The 21,038-nt window shown below is 47.2% G+C and overlaps 1 protein-coding gene across 1 annotated transcript in view; it reads right to left on the bottom strand.

The window, feature by feature from the left end:
- The window catches only part of LOC140496213 (uncharacterized), a 126,468-nt gene that overhangs the window by 78,367 nt on the left and 27,063 nt on the right, over positions 1-21,038 (bottom strand). Inside the window, exon 5 of the mRNA XM_072595712.1 lies at positions 13,866-13,985. Coding sequence (XP_072451813.1) covers positions 13,866-13,985 — 120 coding nt within the window. The remainder of the gene's footprint in view (positions 1-13,865; positions 13,986-21,038) is intronic.

Below are 21,038 nucleotides of genomic sequence, written 5' to 3'. Positions count from 1 at the left end.
TAGTCCAACAGGTTTATTTGGAAGCAGTAGCTTTTGGAGTGCTGCTCCTTATCAGGTGGTTGTGGAGTATCAGGGATTTTCAGAATGGTTCATGGATTCATGCAGTAAAATGTAATTCTGCTGGTACAGATTACACCACAAATGTATGTGTGTTTGTATGTGCGTGAGTGTGACTGTAAAAGGGTATAAGTCTGTGAGAGGGTGCGTGTGAGGGTGGGAGTGTGGGAATGTGCAGAATTACGTTTTACTTTGTAATTTATTAAAATGTTGTTCTGCAAGTACAAATGACCTCACAAACTTAAATGTATGTGTGTGTGAGTGTGTGTGAGAGAGAGGCTGTGAGAGAGAGTGTGTGTATGTGTGGGAGTGTGACTGTAAAGGGATATAAGTCTGTGAGAGTGTGTGCAGGAGGGTGGGAGGGTGAGAATGTGCACAGTTACATTTAATTTTGCTCAAAAACTGCCTGAATCCCTGTATGATTCTGTAAATCCCTTTTTGAGAAATAGAATCACTGTGAACATTGGGGCACAGACAGCCTCACACAGGGCACCTCACACCTTCAATGCATTATCTGGGCGAGCATGGCACCTATTGTTAAAGTTCATTTGAGAACATAACTTTAATAAAGTTCTGGAATTTACATATGAAAGAACTGAAACCAACAAGTCATTGTAAAATGAGAGACTTAACAAACCATCCAGGTCTTTTTCAATATATAATGTCAGTGACATCACACTGTCAACTTTTGCTATAAATTCTGTGTCTTACGATCTTATGCTCCACAACCACCTGATGAAGGAGCAGCGCTCCAAAAGCTAGTGCTTCCAAATAAACCTGTTGGACTATAACCTGGTGTTGCGTGATTTTTTTAACTCGACTGCATGGATTTTTAGTGAGGCCTTTGACCAGGTTCCACATGGCAGACCAATTAGTAGAGTCATAGAGTCATAGAGATATACAGCACAGAAACCCATCCTTCAGTCCAACCCGTCCATGCTGACCAGAAATCCCAAACCAATCTAATCTCACATGTCAGCAGCTGGCCCATAACCCTCCAAAACCTTCCTAATCATATACCCATCCAGATGCCTTTTAAATGTTGCAATTGTACCAGCCTCCACCCCTTCCTCTGGCAGCTCATTCCATACATGTACCACTCTCTGAGTGAAAAATGTTGCCCCTTAGGTCTCTTTTATATCTTTCCCCTCTCACCCTAAACCTCTAGTTCTGGACTCCCCTAAACGAGGGAAAAGACTTTGTCTATTTCTCCTATCCATGCCCCTCATGATTTTATAAACATCTATAAGGTCACCCTTCAGCTTCTGATGCTCCAGGGAAAACAGCCCTAGTCTATTCAAGCTCAAATCCTCCAACTCTGGCAACATCCTTGTAAATATCTTCTGAACCATTTCAAGTTTCACAACATCTTTCCGAGAGGAAGGAGACCAGAATTGCACGCAACATTCCAACAGTGGCCTAACCAATGCCCTGTACAGCCACAACATGACCTCCCAACTCCTGTACTCAGTACTCTGACCAATAAAGGAAAGCATACCAAAAGCCTTCTTCACTATTCTATCTACCTGCGACTCTACTTTCAAGGAGCTATGAACCTGCTCTCCAAGGTCGATTTGTTCAGCAACACTCCCTGGGACTTTACCATAAAGTAGATAAGTCCTGCTAAGATTTGCTTTCCCAAAATGCAGCACCTCACATTTATCTAAGTTAAGCTCCATCTGCCACTTCTCAGCCCATTGGCCCATCTGGTCCAGATCCCATTGTAATCTGAGGTAACCCTCTTCGCTGCCCACCACACCTCCAATTTGGTGTCATCTACAAACTTACTAACTGTACCTCTTACGCTCACATCCAAATCATTTATATAAATGATGAAAAGTACTTGACCCAACACTGACCCTTATGGTCCTCCAATGGTCACAGGCCTCCAATCTGAAAAACAACCACCACCAGCAGCCTCTGTCTTCTACCTTTGAGCCAGTTCTGTATCCAAATGGTGAGTTCTCCCTGTATTCCATGAGATCTAACCTTGCCAACCAATCTCCCATGGGGAACCTTGTTGAACGCCTTACTGAAATCCATATAGATCACATTTACTACTCTGCCCTCATCAATCCTCTTTGTTATTTCCTCAAAAAACTCAATCAAGGTTGTGAGACATGATTTCCCTCACATAAAGCCTTGTTGGCTATCCCTAATCACTCCTTGTGTTTCCAAATACATGTACATCCTGTTCCTCAGGACCCCTCCAACAACCTGTCCACCAGCAATGTCAGGCTCACTGATCTATAGTTCCCTGGCTTGTCCTTACCATCCTTCTTAAACAGTGGCACCACGTTAGCCAAGCTCCAGTTTTCTGGCACCTCACCTGTGACTATTGATGGCACAAATATGTCAGTAAGAGGCCCAGGTTATCACTTCCCTAGCTTCCCACAGAGTTCTAGGGATACACCTGATCAGGTCCTGGGGATTTATCCACCTTTATACATTTCAAGACATTCAGCACTTCCTCCTCTGTAAAATGGACATTTCTCAAGATGTCACCATATATTTCCCTACATTCTATATCTTCCATGTCCTTTTCCGCAGTAAATACTGATGCAAAATACTCGTTTAGTATCTCCCCCATCTCCTGCAGCTCCACACAATGGCCACCTTGATGATTTCTGAGGGGCCCTATTCTCTCACTAGTTACCCTTTTGTCGTTAATGTATCTGGAAAACCCCTTTGGATTCTCCTTAACTCTGTTTGCCAAAACTATCTCATGTTCCCTTTTTGACCTCCTGATTTCTCACAGGTTTACTCCTATTGCCTTTATATTCTTCTAAGGATTCACTCGATCTATTCTGTCTATACCTTACATATGCTTCCTTCTTTTCCCTAACCAAACCCTCATTTTCTTTAGTCATCCACCATTCCCTAAACTTACTAGCCTTTCCTTTTCCCCGAACAGGAATATACTTTCTCTGGACTCTCATTATCTCATTTCTGAAGGCTTCCCATTTTCCAGCCGTCCCTTTACCTGCGAAAATCTGCTCACAAACAGCTTTTGAAAGTTCTTGCCTAATACCGTCAAAATTGACCTTTCTCCAATTTAGAACTTCAGCTTTTAGATCTGGTCTATCTGTTTCCATCACTATTTTAAAACGAATATAATTATGGTCGCTGGCCCCAAAGTGCTCCCCCACTGACACCTCAGTCACCTGCCCTGCCTTATTTCTCAAGAATCGGTCAAGTTTTGTACTTTCTCGAGTAGGTGCATCTACAGACTGAATCAGAAAATTTTCTTTTACACACTTAACAAATTCCTCTCCATCTAAACCCTTAACACTATGGCATTCCCAGTCTACATTTGGAAAGTTAAAATCCCCTACCATAACCACCCTATTATTCTTACAGATAACTGATATCTCCTTAAAAATTTGTTTCTCAATTTCCCTCTGACTGTTAGGGGCTCGATAATACAATCCTAATAAGGTGATCATCCCTTTCTTATTTCTCAGTTCCACCCAAATAATTTCCCTGGATGTACTTCTGGGAATATTCTCCCTCAGTATAGCTGTAATGCTATCCCTTATCAAAAACGCCCCTCCCCCTCCTCTCTTGCCTCCCTTTCTGGTCTTCCTGTAGCATTTCTATCCTGGAACATTAAGCTGCCAGTCCTGTCCATCCCCGAGCCACATTTCTGTAATTGCCATGATATTCCAGTCCCATGTTCCTAATCTGCCCTGAGTTCATCTGCCTGCCCTGTTAGGCCTCTTGCATTGAAATAAATGTAGTTTAATTAATCAGTCTTAACTTGTTCCTGCCTGTTCTGACTAATTGACTCTCTTTTGTTCTCAACTTTCCCAATCTCAGATTGACGTCTTTCCTCACTATTTTCCTGGGTCCCAACCACACCTCAAAATTCGATCACATGGGATTCAGGGTGAACTTGTCAATTGGATACAAAATTGGCTTCATGGTAGGAGACAGAGAGTGGTGGTGGAGGGTTGTATGTCAGACTGGAGGTCTGTGCCCAGCAGTGTTCCACAGGGATCAGCACTGGGCCCACTGTTATTTATCATTGATATAAATGATTTAGATGAGAATTTCGGAGGCAGGGTCAGTAAATTTGCAGATGACACCAAAATTGGTGGTGTTGGAGACAGTGATGACGATTATCTGAGATTACAAAGGGATCTTGATCAATTGGGCCAATGGGCTGAGGTGTGGCAGATGGAGTTTAATTTGAATAACTGTCAGGTGTTGCATTTTGGTAAAACAAACAGGGGGAGGACCTACACAGTTAATGGTCGGGCCTGAGGGAATGTTGTAGAACAGAGAAACCTTGGGGTTCAGGGACATAGTTCATTGAAAGTTGTGTTACAGGTAGACAGGGTGGGAAAGAAGGTGTTTGGCACCTTTATTGCTGAGACCATTGAGTCAAACTGTTGGGATGTCATGGTGTGATTGTACAGGACATTGGTGAGGTCAATTTTGGAGAACAGTTACATAATCCTTTTTCTGGGGCCAGTTGTTTTTCTGAATTAGGAATTTTTCGGATTCGGAATAAATGACATTTTCACAGTAAAATGAGAAAAGTATTACCTAACAGCAGATACACGTGTCAATAGGACAAGCTCGGAGACCCAATTGATGCCAGTCAGTGCTGGGCCACACCACCATGTCACATCTGAGTGATGCGAATCGAGTGGGTCACCTGTTCACACGCCAAAATGGCGCTCCACACTCCACGAAAACAATCTTGGATTTTGGAGCTTTTTGGAGTTTGGAATTTTGGATAAAGGATTGTGTACCTGTACTGTGTACAGTTCTGGTTCCCCTGCTATAGGAAGGATATGGTTGAATTGGAGAGGATGTAGAAAAGGTTCACAAAGATGGTATAAGGAATGGAGGGTTTGATTATAAGGAATGGCTGGAAAAGCTACAAGGCTTTTTCACAGGAGCAGAGGAGGTTAAGGAATGACCTTCGAACCCAGAACACAGAACAGGACAGCACAGGACAGGCCCTTCAGCCCACGAGGTTGTGCTGAGCATTTACTTTAATCTAAGATCAATCTAACCTCCACACCCCTCAGGTTACTGCCATCCATGTGCTTGACCAACAGTCGCTTAAACATCCCTAATGTCTCTGACTCTACTACCACCACTGGCAATGCATTCCACGTACCCACCACTCTCTGAGTAATGAACCTGCCTCTGACATCACCCCAATACCTTCCTCCAATCACCTTAAAATTATGATCCCTTGTGACAGCCATTTCTGCCTTGGGGAAAAGTCTCTGGCTAACTACTCTATCTATGTCTCCCATTCCCTTGTACACCTCTATCAAGTCACCTCTCTCTCTTCCTCTCTCGAGTGTGAAAAGCCCAAACTCATTCAACCTCTCTTCATAAGACAAGCCCTCCAATCCAGGCAGCATCCTGGTAAATCTCCTCTGCACCCTCTCTAAAGCATCTACATCCTTCCCCTAATGAGGTGAACAGAACTGGACACAATATTCCAAGTGTGGTCTAACCAGGGTCCTATGGAGCTGCAGCAAAACCTCCTGGCTCTTATCCTCAATCCCCCTGGTAATGAAAACCAAAACACCATCCACCTTCTTAACAACCCGATCAAGTTGGCAGCAACTTTGAGGGATCTATGTCCATGGGTCCCAACATCCCACTGTTCCTCCACTCTGCCCACAATCCTGTCTTTAAGCCAAAAGCCAATATCACCCGCACTGTCTGTGTCCTCATTGCATCCGGTGATCTCCCCTCCACTGCCTCCAAACTCATAGTCCCCCAGCCCCACACTGCCCGGTTTGATCTGCTGTCCAAGGTCCACAAGCCCAATTACCCCGACCGACCCATCGTCTCAGCATGCTCCTGCCCCAATGAACTCATCTTGTCTTACCTCGACTCCACCCTCTGTCCCTCAGTTCAGGCTCTTCCCACCTCCATCCGCGACACCAACCACGCTCTCCATCTCTTCAGCAACTTCCAGTTCCCTGGCCCCCAGTGCTATCTCTTCACTATCGACGTGCAGTCCTTATACATGTTAATATCTCACAAGGATAGCCTCCAGGCCCTTTGCTTCTTCCTGTCCAACAGACCCATCCAGTCCCCTCCACCTATACCCTCCCCTCCCTCACCAAACTGGTCCTCATCCTCAATAACTTTTCCTTTAACGCCTCCTATTTCCTCCAAATCCAGGGGGTGGCCATGTGTACCCACATGGGCCCCAGCTATGCCTGCCTCTTTGTTGGCTATATCAAACAGTCCCTCTTCAGCACCTACACAGTCAATGTACCCCAATTCTTCTGCCGTTATATCAATGACTGCATCGGTGCAGCGTCCTGCACCCAGACTGAACTCGAGCAGTTCATCGACTTCGTCCGCAACTTCCATCCCGCTCTCAAATTCACTTGGTCCATCTCGGACACTTCCCTCCCATTTCTTGACCTCACCGTTTCCATCTCCGGCGAGTCACCAGACGGATGTTTACTACAAACCCACAGATTCCAATAACTCCTTGGGCCACACCTCCTCCCACACAGTATCCTGCAAGAACTCCATCCCATTCTCCCAATTCCTCCACCTCTGCCGCATCTACTCGGACAAGGAAACATTCCACTCGTGAGTATCCCAGATGTCCACCTATTTCGAGCAGCATGATTTTCCTCCCTCTCATCCAGACAGCTCTCCACTGCACCACCTTCATTCCCCATTCCACTGCTCCAAACCCCCGCCCCTCCCAACGCAATAAAGGCTGGGTCCCCCTTGTCCTCACCTACCACCACAATAGTCTCCGCATCTAACACATCATCCTTAAACGCTTCAGCCAACTCCAATTAGACCCCACCACCAAGACCATCTTCCAGTCCCCACCCCTCTCTGCCTTCAGCAAGGACCATTCCCTTTGACAATCCTTGGTTTGTACCACTCTCCCCACCAACCCCTTCGAGCCACCAAGTACCTTCCCCGGTAACTGGAAAAGATGCAGAGCCTGCAGGTACACCAGCCGGTCACCTCCATCCAGGGCCCCAAACCGTCCTTCCAGGTGAGACTGAGGTTCACCTGCCTCTCTTCCAACCTAGTTTACTGCGTCAGGTGCTCCCAATGTTGTCTTAGGGAATGGTTCGCCGAACATCGCAACTGGGTCCAAAGGGACTGACAGGACCTCCCACTCATCCCCCAATTTAATTCCCCTTCCCACTCCCTTTCTAACATGACCATCCTTGGCATCGTCCATTGCTGCAATGAAACACACTGCAAATTGGAGGAACAACACCTCATCTTCCACCTGGGCAGCCTACAGGCCAGATGACTCAATATTGGGTTCTCCAATTTCAAATAACCTCCCTTTCCATCCCCCAACTCCCTTTCCAGCCCCTTCCCCTCCTTCCCAGTGCTCCCTGCCACCAACTGGATTCATTCCTCCCATTGACCCAACCAGGTCGTCCCCTCTACCTGTCTTCACCTGACCCTACTTTACAACCTTACCCCCTCCACCCGTTTTATCTGCAGCTCCCCCCCCACCCCACACCCAGCCCTAGTCCTGAAGAAGGGTTACTCCCAAAACATCAGCTTCTCCACCTCCTGATGCTGCCTGTCTTGCTGTGTTCTACTTCTAGCCTCCTCCCGTCTACCTTGGATTCCAGCATCCAGTATAGCATTTGTTTTGGCTCTAACCCTGTATTCAACATCCAAATTTGACCTTCCTAAATGAATCACTTCTTATTTAACCAGATTTAACTCCATCTGCCACTTCTCAGCCCAGCTCTGCATCCTGTCAATGTCTCGTTGTAGTCTGCAACAGCCCTCGCCATGATCCACGACATCACTGACCTTTGTGTCACTGGCAAACTTACTAACCCATCCTTCCACATCTTCATCCCAGTCACTTATAAAAACGACAAAGGGCAGAGGCCCAAGAGCAGATCCTTGTGGGACACCACTGTTCACCGAGCTCCAGGAGGAATACTTTCTGTCCAATACCACTCGCTGTCTTATTTCGGCCAGTCAATTCTGTATCCAGACTGCCGAATTTCCCGATATCCCATCCTTTCTAAATGAACCTACCATGGGGAACCTTATTAAATGCCTTACTGAAATCCATTTACAGCACATCCACTGCTCAACCTTCGTCAACTTGTCTCATCACATCCTCAGAGATCACAATAAGGCCAGTGAGGCATGACCTGCCCCTCACAAAGCCATGCTGACTATCTTTAATCAAATAATGTCTTTCCAAATGGTCATAAATCCAGTCTCTCAGAATCCTTTCCAGCACCTTGCTTACCACAGACGTAAGACTGACTGGTCTGTAATTCCCAGGGATTTCCCTATTCTCTTCCTTGAACAGAGGAACAGCATTCTCCTCCCTCCAATCAGCCTGTACTACTCCCATGGAGAGTGAGGATGCAAAGATCATCACCAGAGGTGTAGTAATCTCATTCCTCACTTCCTGTAGTAACCTCAGATATATCTGGTCTGGCCCTGGGGACTTATCTAACTTGATGCTTCCCAGAATTTCCAGCACATCCATTTCCTTAATGTCAATCTGTTCAAGCTTATTAAACTGGTCTACAATGTTCTCATTATCAACGGGGTCCCTCTCTCTTGAACACAGAAGCAAAAGCTCATTTAGGGCCTCCCCTACCTCTTCAGACTCCAGGCACAAGTTCCCTCCATTATCCCTGATCAGCCCTACCCTCTCGCTGATCATTCTCTTATTTCTCATGTAAATGCAGACCGCCTCTTGGTTTTCCCTAATCCTTTCCCCCAAGGCTTTTTCATGCCCCCTCCTAGCTCTCCTCAGTCCATTTTTTGAGTTCTTTCCTGGCCATACTTTAATCCTTTAAAGCTGTGCCAAATCCTTGCTTCCTAAACCTTCAGTAAGCTTCCTTCTTCCTCTTGACAAGAAGCTCCTCTTCTCTTGCCATCCAAGGCTCCTTCACCTTCCCATTCCTTTGCCTGTCTCAGTGGGACAAAGTTATCCAACACTCACAACCAGTGTTCCTTAAACAGCCTTCACATTTCTGTTGTACATTTCCCGCAGAACAATGTTCCCAATTTATACTCCACAGCTCCTATCTAATAGCGATATAATTTCCCCTCCCCCAATTAATTATGGATATTTATAAAATCATGAGGGGCATGAATAAGGTAAGAAACAAACTCTTTTCCCAAAGAGTTAGGGAGTTCAAATCTAGAGCGCATAATTTTAAACTGAGTGGAGAAAGATTTAAAAAGAAGCTGAGGGGAAATGTTCTCACACAGAGGCTGGTTCATATGTGGAATGAACTGTTAGAGGAAGTGGCAGATGCAGGTACAGTTACAACTTTTAAAAGATATTTGGACAGGTACATGAACAGGAGGATCACCGTGTTTCCACATTAAAGTTGCCCATTCAGCTCACACAGGTATAATTGGGCTGTGCTGTTTTCACCTTACTGACCTCCAGGAGATTTTGGAGACAGCTCAACAGACAGTAGCTCTTCGATGTGACTGAACCTACAATTATCCTTTGATTTTCTGTACAATTCTGCCTTTCTGTGTTACATTAGCCCTGTCAGTAGACAACAGCTGTTTCTCTTTCAATAACTTTAATTTCTAATGCACTGAACTGTTCAACTCAAGATCTATTCCAGTCTGTAAACCCGCAGTAAAGTGATGATGAACAAACTGTCCAATATTCCAATACCAATAACAAAAATCAAAAGTGAAACTAAAACTGTGTTCCTCCATTCTTAACACACACTTTAGAAATACAAATCAACTTGAAAGCTATCCATGCATCTCCTGCCTGAGAACACAGTTTCCCAAGTGATATTGATATTATTTCCTGAACCTTCATCACTCTGTTAACCAACTGAGTTTTATTATGTATCAAGATTGCCTCCATTTTGTGTCCAGCAGATGTTCACTGAGCAAAGTGATTTGACCTTGTGTCCTTCACCAAGGTCAGTGCTGTTTACTGTATTGACAGGAATGTGGAATACTGCAGCTCAGTGCATACAGGTAGTGGTCACAGCAATGGCTCCATGGGCCATTGATCTGGTCAGAAGGAAATGATGTCCAATTCTCTGGCCTTGGTGTTCCACTCTAGGGAAACAGGTTATCCTTCCCATAAAGTTATGGAGGTTGTGGGCAGTCACCTTCATATAAGAGATGCAATTTTGTGAAAAAATACTTGATCGTGGTGAATCAACATGTTACCCAACTCAAACCAGCCAGTGACCTGCTGGTGTCCAGCAGCTCCCACTGCTGCTGGTGAATTCCTGGCTGGTCATTCTAGGCAGTGGCTTCACCTTCATTGTTGCTGTGGCTGGATGGCAAGTCCCACTGCATCGGAGTTTAGGATGGGAAGCCCACAGGCAGATAGACCTCGCAGTCTTTGCTGTTCTCTCTCATGGAGGTCTCAGACAGCAGTATGAGGGAGAGTCTGGACAAACACCTCAGTGAGGCCAGAGGGGTTCGGAGATGTGACTTGTCAGCTTGGACCTGGAGAAGGCCTTTGGAAGAATATCCAACACCTACTTAATCAACTTGCTCTTCAAATGGGGTTAATGCAGGGACTCCACAATTGGATCCATCTGCTCTACACAGACATCAGTGGAACAGTTTAAATAATGGGTGGGAATGGGAAAGCTTTCCGATCAGAGATGGAGCCAGGCAGGACTGTCCTCTCTCCCGTCCTGTTTGTGTGCTGTATTGAACCATTTACTGAGTACAATAGGAAGGAGGCAGGTGTAGGAAAAGGGAAAATGCCAGGTACTGCAGACACTGAGTTCAAATCATCCCTGCACATGGAAAACATCACTGCTTTCTGCACAGATCCACCGTCAGTGATCAGATTGATGAGAATCTGTGACCAGTTCAAACTGGCTTCAGGACACAAGATCAACTGCAGCAAGAATGAGCTCCTGTTCCTTTTCAGAACTGGGCCAATCAATCCTTTGCCCTTTGCCCTGTCTGAGCAGACGACCTGAAGGTGCTGGGAATGTGATTCAGAGGAGCCGAGGTGTGTGCTAAAACCTGGAAGGTGTGGGTAACTGTGATGTGACTGAAACTGGGCTGGGGAAGTGACATTCCCTCTCCATTGGAGATAAGGAGCTGGTCATCAGCTGGGAGATGTTTCTTCATTTCTCAATGTGGTGTAACTTTGGCCCATACTCCACTCCTGGACAGTGGAGGACACTCAAAACATCTTCCACTTTGTCTGGAGTTCAACAATGGGCCATGTCTGTGGGGACACAGCAGTAGGGAATGTACCCAACACCCGCCTCAGCCCAATATAAAACAAAGAACTGTGGATACTGGGAGTCTGAAAGGAAACAGGCAAGTGCTGGAGAAACTCAGTAGATCTGGCAACATGAACAGAGAGAAAAACAGAGTTAATGTTTCCAGTCCAGTGATCCTTGTTCAGAATTGCTGAGTTTCTCCAGCACTTTGTGTTGTGTTTCTGATTTCCAGAACCCACAGTTCTTTGTTCCAGATGACTGTGGTTTATCAGGTCAGGTTTCACTCTGAGATCTGATGTGTTCAGTATCACCATCAGCTGGGATTGGAACACAACTAAAGTTACCTGGACCTTGGGCGTTCTGTATATCCAGGATGTTCCCATTTGGTTTCACTGTAGTTGATCTTGTTCTGATCCCAGCTGGAGGAGAGAGGTTACTCACTGTCAGATCCACCCTGTCCACCCAGAGTCTCACTGCCTCTGCATGTTGCTCTCACCGTGGTTCAGGTGAGGAACAGACCATCACCAGCTCCCTGTGGGATGTGCCTCAGTGGGAACAGATAAACTCATCGCCTGGGAATGACTTTATCAGCTAACAGCCTGAGGTGGAGCCAAATGTGGACAGGACTGACACCACCTTCAAGGCCCCTCATTTCCTTACCCTGTCTGACTGTTCCCAGTCTATCGCCATTCCCTATCCCACCTCTGCCCTCCCCTGAATTCCTTGTGTATCCCTCCACCCCATTGACCCCATTCCCCCAGCTCCCCTCACTGCCACAACCTGGCCATTCCCAATGCTCCATGCCAGCTGCCAGCTTTCTGTCCTCTCCCTTGTGCCGTAACCAAGAGAAAGTGCTGCCCTCAGACCAAACTGCAGAAACCTGCCGCTGTACATCATCGGGAAACAAACATGAACCGGGCTCACCAGATTCTCACACACTGCTGACTGGGTCTTCAAGGAGGGACTGGGCTTTTATGTTAATGAATATTCATGGGATCCAAATGTAAACCAAGTACGAAGCACCACAGTCTGGTGTAATACCTGACAAACTGTAAACACACGGCTTTATCTCGACACCACAACCTGTCATTGGGAAATACAACAATTCATACCCGGCCGAATTCAGCCACACTCCCAGCACGTCTCCTCAGTTCATCAGAAAAGCCAGATTGGACAGATAACATTAACTCTGTTTCTCTCTCCACAGATGCCGCCAGACCTGCTGAGTTTCTCCAGCACATTCTGATTTCATTCCATTTCCTGCTCTTGCAGGTTTCATGAGATCCCCTTGACATTTCTGTTCTTGCTGTAAACCAGGCAGTCAGTCTGGGCGACTGTCACTCGGGAGGCTGGACAGAATGATGGAAATGTCTCTCTCCAGGGAAGATCATGAGGAGCTCCACCTCCCAGCCTTGTCAGGTCGGCCTGGGCAGCCATCCGACAACCCAAAGGACTTAACATTGAGTTCCTGAATCTCCAATAACCTTCCCACCCATCCCCCTGCTCCCTTTCCAGTCCCACCTCCTTCCTTCCATTCCACCCACTGACCCTTCCTTCCAGCTCCCAACCGGATCCATCCCTCCCATTGGCCAACCAGGTCGAACCCACTACCTGTGTTCACCAATCACTGCTTCACCATCCTGCTACTCTCCCCATCCCTCCCCTCCCCTCTCTCTATCTGCAGCTCCCCCTCCCCCCCATCCCCACATCCAGTCCTGATGAAGGGTTAGACCTGAAGCATTGTCTTCTCCACCTCCTGATGCTGCCGGGATTGCTGTGTTCTTCCAGCCTCCTGTTTGTCTACTTGGTCAGGTCCTTCACCCCCTGCTGGGCTCCCTGCACCCTCCCCATTTCCCCATTAATATCGAGGCCCCTGTCCCAGCCATTTACACTGAATAACATCCTGATTGTGGACATACTGCTATCCACAGGTCTGGATCAATAATATCATAGAATCCCGACAGTGTAGAAACAGCCCATTTACTAACCAGTCCACACCGACCCTCCGAAGAGTATCCCACCCAGACCCATTCCCCTACCCTATTACTCTACATTTTCCCTGAATATTGCACCTAACCTCGATATTCATGAAGACTATGGGCAATTTAGCTTGGCCAATTCACCTAGCCTGCACATCTTTGAACTGTGGGAGGAAACTGGAGCACCCGGAGGAAACCCACGCAGACACGGGGAGAATGTACAAGCTCCACACAGACAGTCGCCTGAAGCTGGAATCGAACACAGGTCCCTGGCGCTGTGAGGCAGCTAATCACTGATTTACTGTGTCACCGTAATCTCCTGTAGTTCGATGTTTGGTGAATAAACAGATTTATTCTTGCGGTATATAGAAGGAGATGGGGTGGATCGGATATACTCAGATGATGTCATGATGATTGTAAATGTAAGATCTTGTTCACGTGAAGCCCAGGAATTAAAGCCTGCCTTTAGCTGAAGTGAGGAGGAGCCATGTCAGAAATACTGGAGACACAGCAGGTTCCAGATAAAGAGAGAATAATCCCCAGATTCATCCACAAAGGGAATAACAAACAGAAACACTGACAGTCTGGAATCCAGATCAATCCAGATTCAGAGGGAGTGGGTTCCTTCCATTACCTGGATGGAGGGTTCGTTCTTCAACTGAGTGACAACGGCCCTCGTGTTCCTGGCCATGGGTGATGCAAATGTCAAAAAAATCCGAACAACAGTGAACTCCACCCGACCATCAGGGCCCACCTGCACAATGACAATAAGATTGTTTGAAATAGTTTCCATTGTCTTTTGCTGAACAAGCCACTGACAATGTAACCTTGTTGTTTAATAATTCCATGGGGACAGGTTGAACGAGGCAGAGAGTGGGTTTGAAGGGAGTTGATGATCTGTCACTCCAACCTTCACTCTGAATGTGGGATATGATTTGGAGGAGTTGGTGTTGGACTGTGGTGGACAAAGTTAAAAATCCCACAACACCTAGTTACAGTCCAACAGGTTTATTTGGAAGCACTAACTTTCGGAGCGCTGCTCCTTCATCAGGTGGTTGTGCTGTAGGATCATAAGACAGATCACAAAATTTTGCTCTTAATCTTGTGTCTTACAATCTTAGACTCCACAACCACCTGATGAAGGAGCAGCACCTCAGAATGTTAGTGCTTCCAAATAAACCTGTTAGACTATCCCAGCATTCCACAGTTCATCAATCTTTCAGGAATGTTTAATGGGAATCAGACAGAAAATGCAGTTAATGGACTTGGAGCCTCCCTGAACCCTCTGTTTTTAATGATGGGGCCCATCTTGGTGTTGGCACTAGGAGCAGGTGCTGTTCCCACACAAGGAACAGGCCCAATGGTAATAGGACCTGGGGGGGTGAGGGACATGCTGAATGGATAAGTGGGAGTGGGTAATGAGGTGCCAATCTCAGTGTCCCCTCACTGAAAGACAGGGCCTGGCACCATCTCAAAAGAACTTTTCATCCTGTGAGCAGAGCGATCTTGTTCATCAGAATCACTTGGCTGATTTCCAACTGCCCTCTGAAATGGCCGAGCAAGCCACTCAGTTGTGTCAATCGCGATAAAGTCTCAGTTGGACAGCAGTGGGTCAGGAAGGCAGCTCATCACCACCTTCTCAAAGGGAATTCCCAACGGGCAAGAAGTGCGGACCTCGCCAGTGACACCCGTGTACCAGGAATAAATTGAAGGAAGTAGTTTAGGATGAAAACCTGGTCCATGTTTTCTGTTAACCTGGGTCTAAAAAGACAAGTAAAGGAGGGAGTTTTGAACATGATGTAAAAATCATTAACTTTTGTCATGACTCTGGGAATAGCAGAGTTTGATTTCCAGTCCATTCCCCCCGTGAGGTGGAACAGCAAAGAGAGTGAGGGGGCATTGAGCTCCTGTGTCACCACTGGGCACACAGAGATTCACAACAGGCAGGGCAGGGCTGGGAGGAGGGGATCTGAAGCCCTTACCCCCCTGACTGTTTGTGTTTTCTCAGACAGGACTCCGTGCTCCAGAAGGACAGTCAGCTGCTGAGACCAGGGAGCTGTATTCCACTCGGAGAAGAAGGATCCTTCAGAGGATGCAGCATCACATCATTCTCCGACACCCCCCCCCCCAAACCAACACAGACCCTCTCCGGGCAGTGGCTATCTGCTCACTATCTGATACAATGTCACAAGCTGGTGAGTACATCACTGCCTCTCCTGAGCAGCTGATGGAGACTGTGATGACTGAAGCCACTGACAGACAGAGGTCTAGTAGAGGCCAGGCCCAGGCTGAGCCCCAGGCTGATGAGGGGCCTCTGCAGTCAGTAACATGGAACCTGCTGCAGTCGCAGCGAGAGGTGAGGGAGCTGCCAGGGGCTGACAACCCCACGGATGGACAATGGAGGAGTCCATTCAGGCCATCGGTGCTATCCTGTCCCAGCCGTGGGTGTGTCTTGCTTCCTGTATCGATGGGTTAGTGCCCCTCATGGAGAGCCACATCCAGCAGGTCACTTGATGGATACACACACACAGGGTGACCAGGTGAGAGAGGAACAACATAGCTGGAGAGTCTCTCCCAGGGGCTCCTCCATCTCCCCATCACACAATGGGGCAGGTGTCCCTTGCAACGGAGGAGAAGAGACTCCTTCTGGCTCGGGGCCTTCTCTCAGTGTGCTCCAAGTACACACAGAGCCTCCTCAGCCCCTCTGCCAGTGACCCCAGCACCTCCAGGAGCCATGGGGACACAGTGAGCTCCTGTAGCTGTGAGGCAGTCCCACAGCATGTCAGGGCCCCCCAGGCCTCAGGCAGTGAATGGGCAGCTCCCAAGGACATCAGGGAAGGCAGTGTTTGGTCATTACCTCAGCTGGGTCACTGTGTGTGGAGAGTCTGGGCCCTAGACCCCCTTACCCCCTCTACATCCTCCTGGTCAGATGAAGAGTGACAATTGATGATGTGGTCCTGATAAAAGGCCTCCCCTCTCTGCAGTGTGAGGTTACACAGAGCACAGGGACAGTATGGGAGGCCCTTTCTGGGACATAGTGCAGACCAGCCAATGGGATCACATGTTTAAGAGGCCAAGGGCCTGCTCATGCATTGCTGGGTCACACTGTGACAGGCCGTGTACCTTTCCCCTGCTATAATGGGAGGGTTGGCCACGTGTCTGTGTCTGCAATGGCCACCCCTTGTCCCTGAGGATCCTTTCCTGAAGGTGCAAAGGAGGAGAGGACAGCTGGAGCATCGGGAACAGGGAAAGTGTGTGGATCAGTGACTCCCAAACTTTAGACAAAAATCACTGTGTTCCCAGAGCTGGGAGAGTGTGGGTGGGAAGAGGACACTGTGACAGTATTGGAGGGACAGGGGGGAGAGTTGTGAAAACTGAGGAGTGTAAAGGGAGCTGTGAGAGTCTAGTCTCGTCTGCTCACTCCCATTTCCCTTATTGCTCTCAATTGGGGAAAGTGCAGGGATTGGAACAAGGTCAGGCAGCAGGCCCTCAGAGAATATACACTCCCTGATTGGGGCTATTCACCTGGTTCAACCAATAGGAGAACATCACATGATCCAGGGGTCAGAGGTTGGCTGGTGCTCTGAAATGGAAGTAACATGGTTGAGCTAAAACCTGACAAAAGGTGATTTTGGAAAGACTATGTTTCGGAGCAATGACAAGGCTAAGTGTTCCTATGAGAAAGGCAAGAAGGGGTAAGATAAAGGAACCTTGGATGACGAGAGCGGAGGAGCTTCTCATCAAAAGGAAGAAGGCAGCTTCCGTAAGGTGGAGGAAGCTAGGGTCAAGCTCAGCCCTAGAGGATTACAGGCAGGTGAGGAAGGAGCTCAAAAATGGTCTGAGGAGAGCCAGGAGGGTGCACGAGAAAGGCTTGGCAGGAAGGTTTAGGGAGAATCCAAAGGCATTTTACAACAATGTGAGGAATAAGAGAATGATCAAAGAAAGAGTAGGGCCGATCAGGGATAGCATTGGGAACTTGTGTACAGAGTCTGAGGAGGTTGGGGAAGCCCTAAATGAGTTTGTTGCTTCTGTCTTTACTAAAGAAAAGGACCTTGTAGTGAATGAAACCATAGAGGAGGAGGTAAGCATACTGGAACAGATAGAGATTGAGAAAGCTGATGTGCTGAAAATTTTGACAAACATTAAAATTGACAAGTCACCAGGGCCAGACCAGATTTGTCCTCGGCTGCTTTGGGAAGCGAGAAATGTGATTGCTTCACCACTTGCGAAGATCTTTGCATCCTCGCTCTCACCAGAGTCGTACCTGAGGACTGGAGAGAGACAAAAGTAATTCCTCTCTTCAAGAAAGGAAATAGGGAAATCCCCAGCAATTACAAACCAGTCAGTCTCACGTCTGTCGTCTGCAAGGTGTTAGAAAGGATTCTGAGGGATAGGATTTATGACCATGTGGAAGAGCATGGCTTGATTAAAGGCAGTCAGCACGGCTTTGTGAGGGGCAGGTCATGCCTCACAAATCTTATTGAGTTCTTTGAGGATGTTACCAGACAAGTTGATGAGGGTCAAGCGGTGGATGTTGTGTATATGGACTTTAGTAAGGCATTTGATAAGGTTCCCCATGGTAGGCTTGTTCAGAAGGTCAGGGGGTACAGGGAAATTTAGCTGTCTGGATACAGAATGGGCTGGTTGACAGAAGACAGCGAGTGGTAGTGGAAGGAAAATATTCTGCCTGGAAGTCAGTGGTGAAAGTGGTGTTCCACAGAGCTGCGTTCTTGGGCCTCTACTCTTTGTAATTTTTATTAATGACTTGGATGAGGAGATTAAAGGATAGGTTAGCAAGTTTGCAGATGACACAAAGGTTGGAGGTGTCATTGACAGTATAGAGGGCTGTTGTAGGCTGCAGCGTGACATTGACAGGATGCAGAGATGGGCTGAGAGGTGGCAGATGGAGTTCAACCTGGATAAATGCAAAGTAATGCATTTTGGAAGTTGAGTACAGGATTAAAGACAGGATTCTTGGCAGTGTGGAGGAACAGAGGGATCTTGGTGTGCAGGTACATAGATCCCTTAAAATTGCCACCCAGGTGGACAGGGTTGTTAAGAAAGCATATGGTGTTTGGCTTTCATTAACAGAGGGATTGAGTTTAAGAGCCATGGGATCTTGTTGCAGCTCTATAAAACTTTGGTTAGACCACACTAGGAATACTGTGTCCAGTTCTGGTCGCCCTATTATAGGAAAGATGTGGATGCTTTGGAGAGAGTTCAGAGGAGGTTTACCAGGATGCTGCCTGGAATGGAGGGCTTATCTTATGAAGAGAGGTTGACTGAGCTTAGACTTTTTTCACTGGAAAAAAAGAAGGAAGAGAGGGGATCAGTTGAGTTGTACAAGATAATGAGAGGCATAGATAGAGTTCACAGCCAGAAACTTTTTCCCAGGGCAGAAATTGTTAACAAGAGGGGTCATAGTTTTAGGCTGTTTGGCAGAAAGTATAGAGGGGATGTCAGAGGCGGGTTCTTTACACAGAGAGTTGTGAGAGCATGGAATGCGTTGCCAGCAGCAGTTGTGGAAACGAGGTCATTGGGGATATTTAAGAGACTGCTGGACATGCATCTGGTCACAGAAATGTGAGAGTTCGTACATCAGGTTTACCTCACATGAGGAATAATGGTCAGCACAACATCGTGGGCTGAAGGGCCTGTTCTGTGCTGTACTGTTCTATGTTCCATGTTCTATAAGTGCATGAGCTGGAACTCAGCAACTAAATGGGAGACTTCCCTGAAACTGGCAGGTTATAGTGCAACAGGTTTATTTGAAAGTATAAGCTTTTGGAGCGTTGATCCTTCGTCAGGGGTAGTGCTCTGAAAGCATGTACTTCCAAATAAACCTGTTGGACTATACCCTGGTGTTGTGTGATTTTTAACTTTGTGCACCCCAGTCCAACACTGGCACCTCCACATTATCCCTGAAAATGGGCAGAAGTATCTGAAATGAGGGGGTCCAAATGAGCTTTGCAGCAAATCCCCAATCATTGAGCTTTCTGTATAACCCAGTGTTGTGTCAGGGTAATAGGACCCTGGAGCAAGCTTGCTGAGATGTCACAGGGCTGCACATCACTGGGTATAAATACACTGGGAAAAACACTGGAAGGTGTGACTCTCTGGAAGACAGGGGCATCAACACTGGAAGGAAATAGATTAATCATTTCCTGTTGTAACTATAAGTCAGATGTTGGTGTGAGGTCACCATGTATCTGAATATTTTGTATCCAGCCTCATGAACTGTGTTAATGTGAAGAATAGGACAGAGATAGGCTTTCACTTGTCTTCTCCACAACCAGTCTGTCTCAAACCCAAAACTCATTGTGTGGCAGAAAAACCCAGGAGTAAAGGGGAAGCAGTTTGTCACCTTGTCAGCAACAGCCTTCAGTTCACTCTGACAACAGAAGAATGGGCTGATTAATCTTACTGCAAGTGATGCAGGAACGAATGGGGAAAGAAACATTGTGCTTTAGGTGATTCTCTCAGACTGACAGATCTATTTCAGTCCCAAAAGTTAATCAATGAAATTATCAAATCTTTGAAGTCCAGTGAAGTTACATACAGAGTAACAATTGTATTGCAGAGGGAGCTGTGCCTGGGCAGATAGATTACAGCAGCCATTTTGAGATTTGGAAGTTTATCACCCGTGTTGGGAGCCCACACAGACACACACACACGCATACACACACTGACACACACACACACACACACACACACACACACACACACAGACACACGCACAGACACACACACACAGACACACACGCACACACACACAGATGCACACATACAGACGCACACACACAGACACACACACAGACACAAACACACACACAGAGACACACACACAGGCACACATGCACAAACAGACACACACGCACACACACACACACACACACAGACACACATGCACACACACACACATGCAGACACACGCACACACAGACACGCACACACAGACACATACGCACACACAGACACACACACACATGAAGACACACACGCGCACACAGACACACACACATGCAGACACACACACACACAAACAGACACACACGAACACACATAGACACATGCACACAGAGACACACACGCACACATGCAGACACACACACACACACACACATGCAGACACACACGCACACACACACAGACAAACACACACACACATGCACACACACAAGCACACACAGACACACACAGACATGCATGCACATACACTGACACACACACAGACACACACACAGACACGCACACACAGACACACATGCACACACAGACACGCACACATGCAGACACACACGCGCACACAGACATACACACACATGCAGACACACACGCACACACACAGACACACACACAGACACACACGCACACACAGACACACACACATGCAGACACACACGCGCACACAGACACATACACACATGCAGACACACACACACACAAACAGACACACACGAACACACATAGACACATGCACACAGAGACACACACGCACACATGCAGACACACACACACAGACACACACACACATGCAGACACACACGCACACACACACAGACAAACACACACACACACATGCAGACACACATGCACACACACAGACACACACATGCACACACACACAAGCACACACAGACCCACACAGACATGCATGCACATACACTGACACACACACAGACACACACACAGACACGCACACACAGACACACATGCACACACAGACACGCACACATGCAGACACACACGCGCACACAGACATACACACACATGCAGACACACACGCACACACACACAGACACACACA

This window comes from Chiloscyllium punctatum, chromosome 26 (genome assembly GCF_047496795.1).
Source record: "Chiloscyllium punctatum isolate Juve2018m chromosome 26, sChiPun1.3, whole genome shotgun sequence".
NCBI classification, from domain to species: Eukaryota; Metazoa; Chordata; class Chondrichthyes; order Orectolobiformes; family Hemiscylliidae; genus Chiloscyllium; species Chiloscyllium punctatum.
This window is presented reverse-complemented; position numbering and strand designations above follow the sequence as displayed.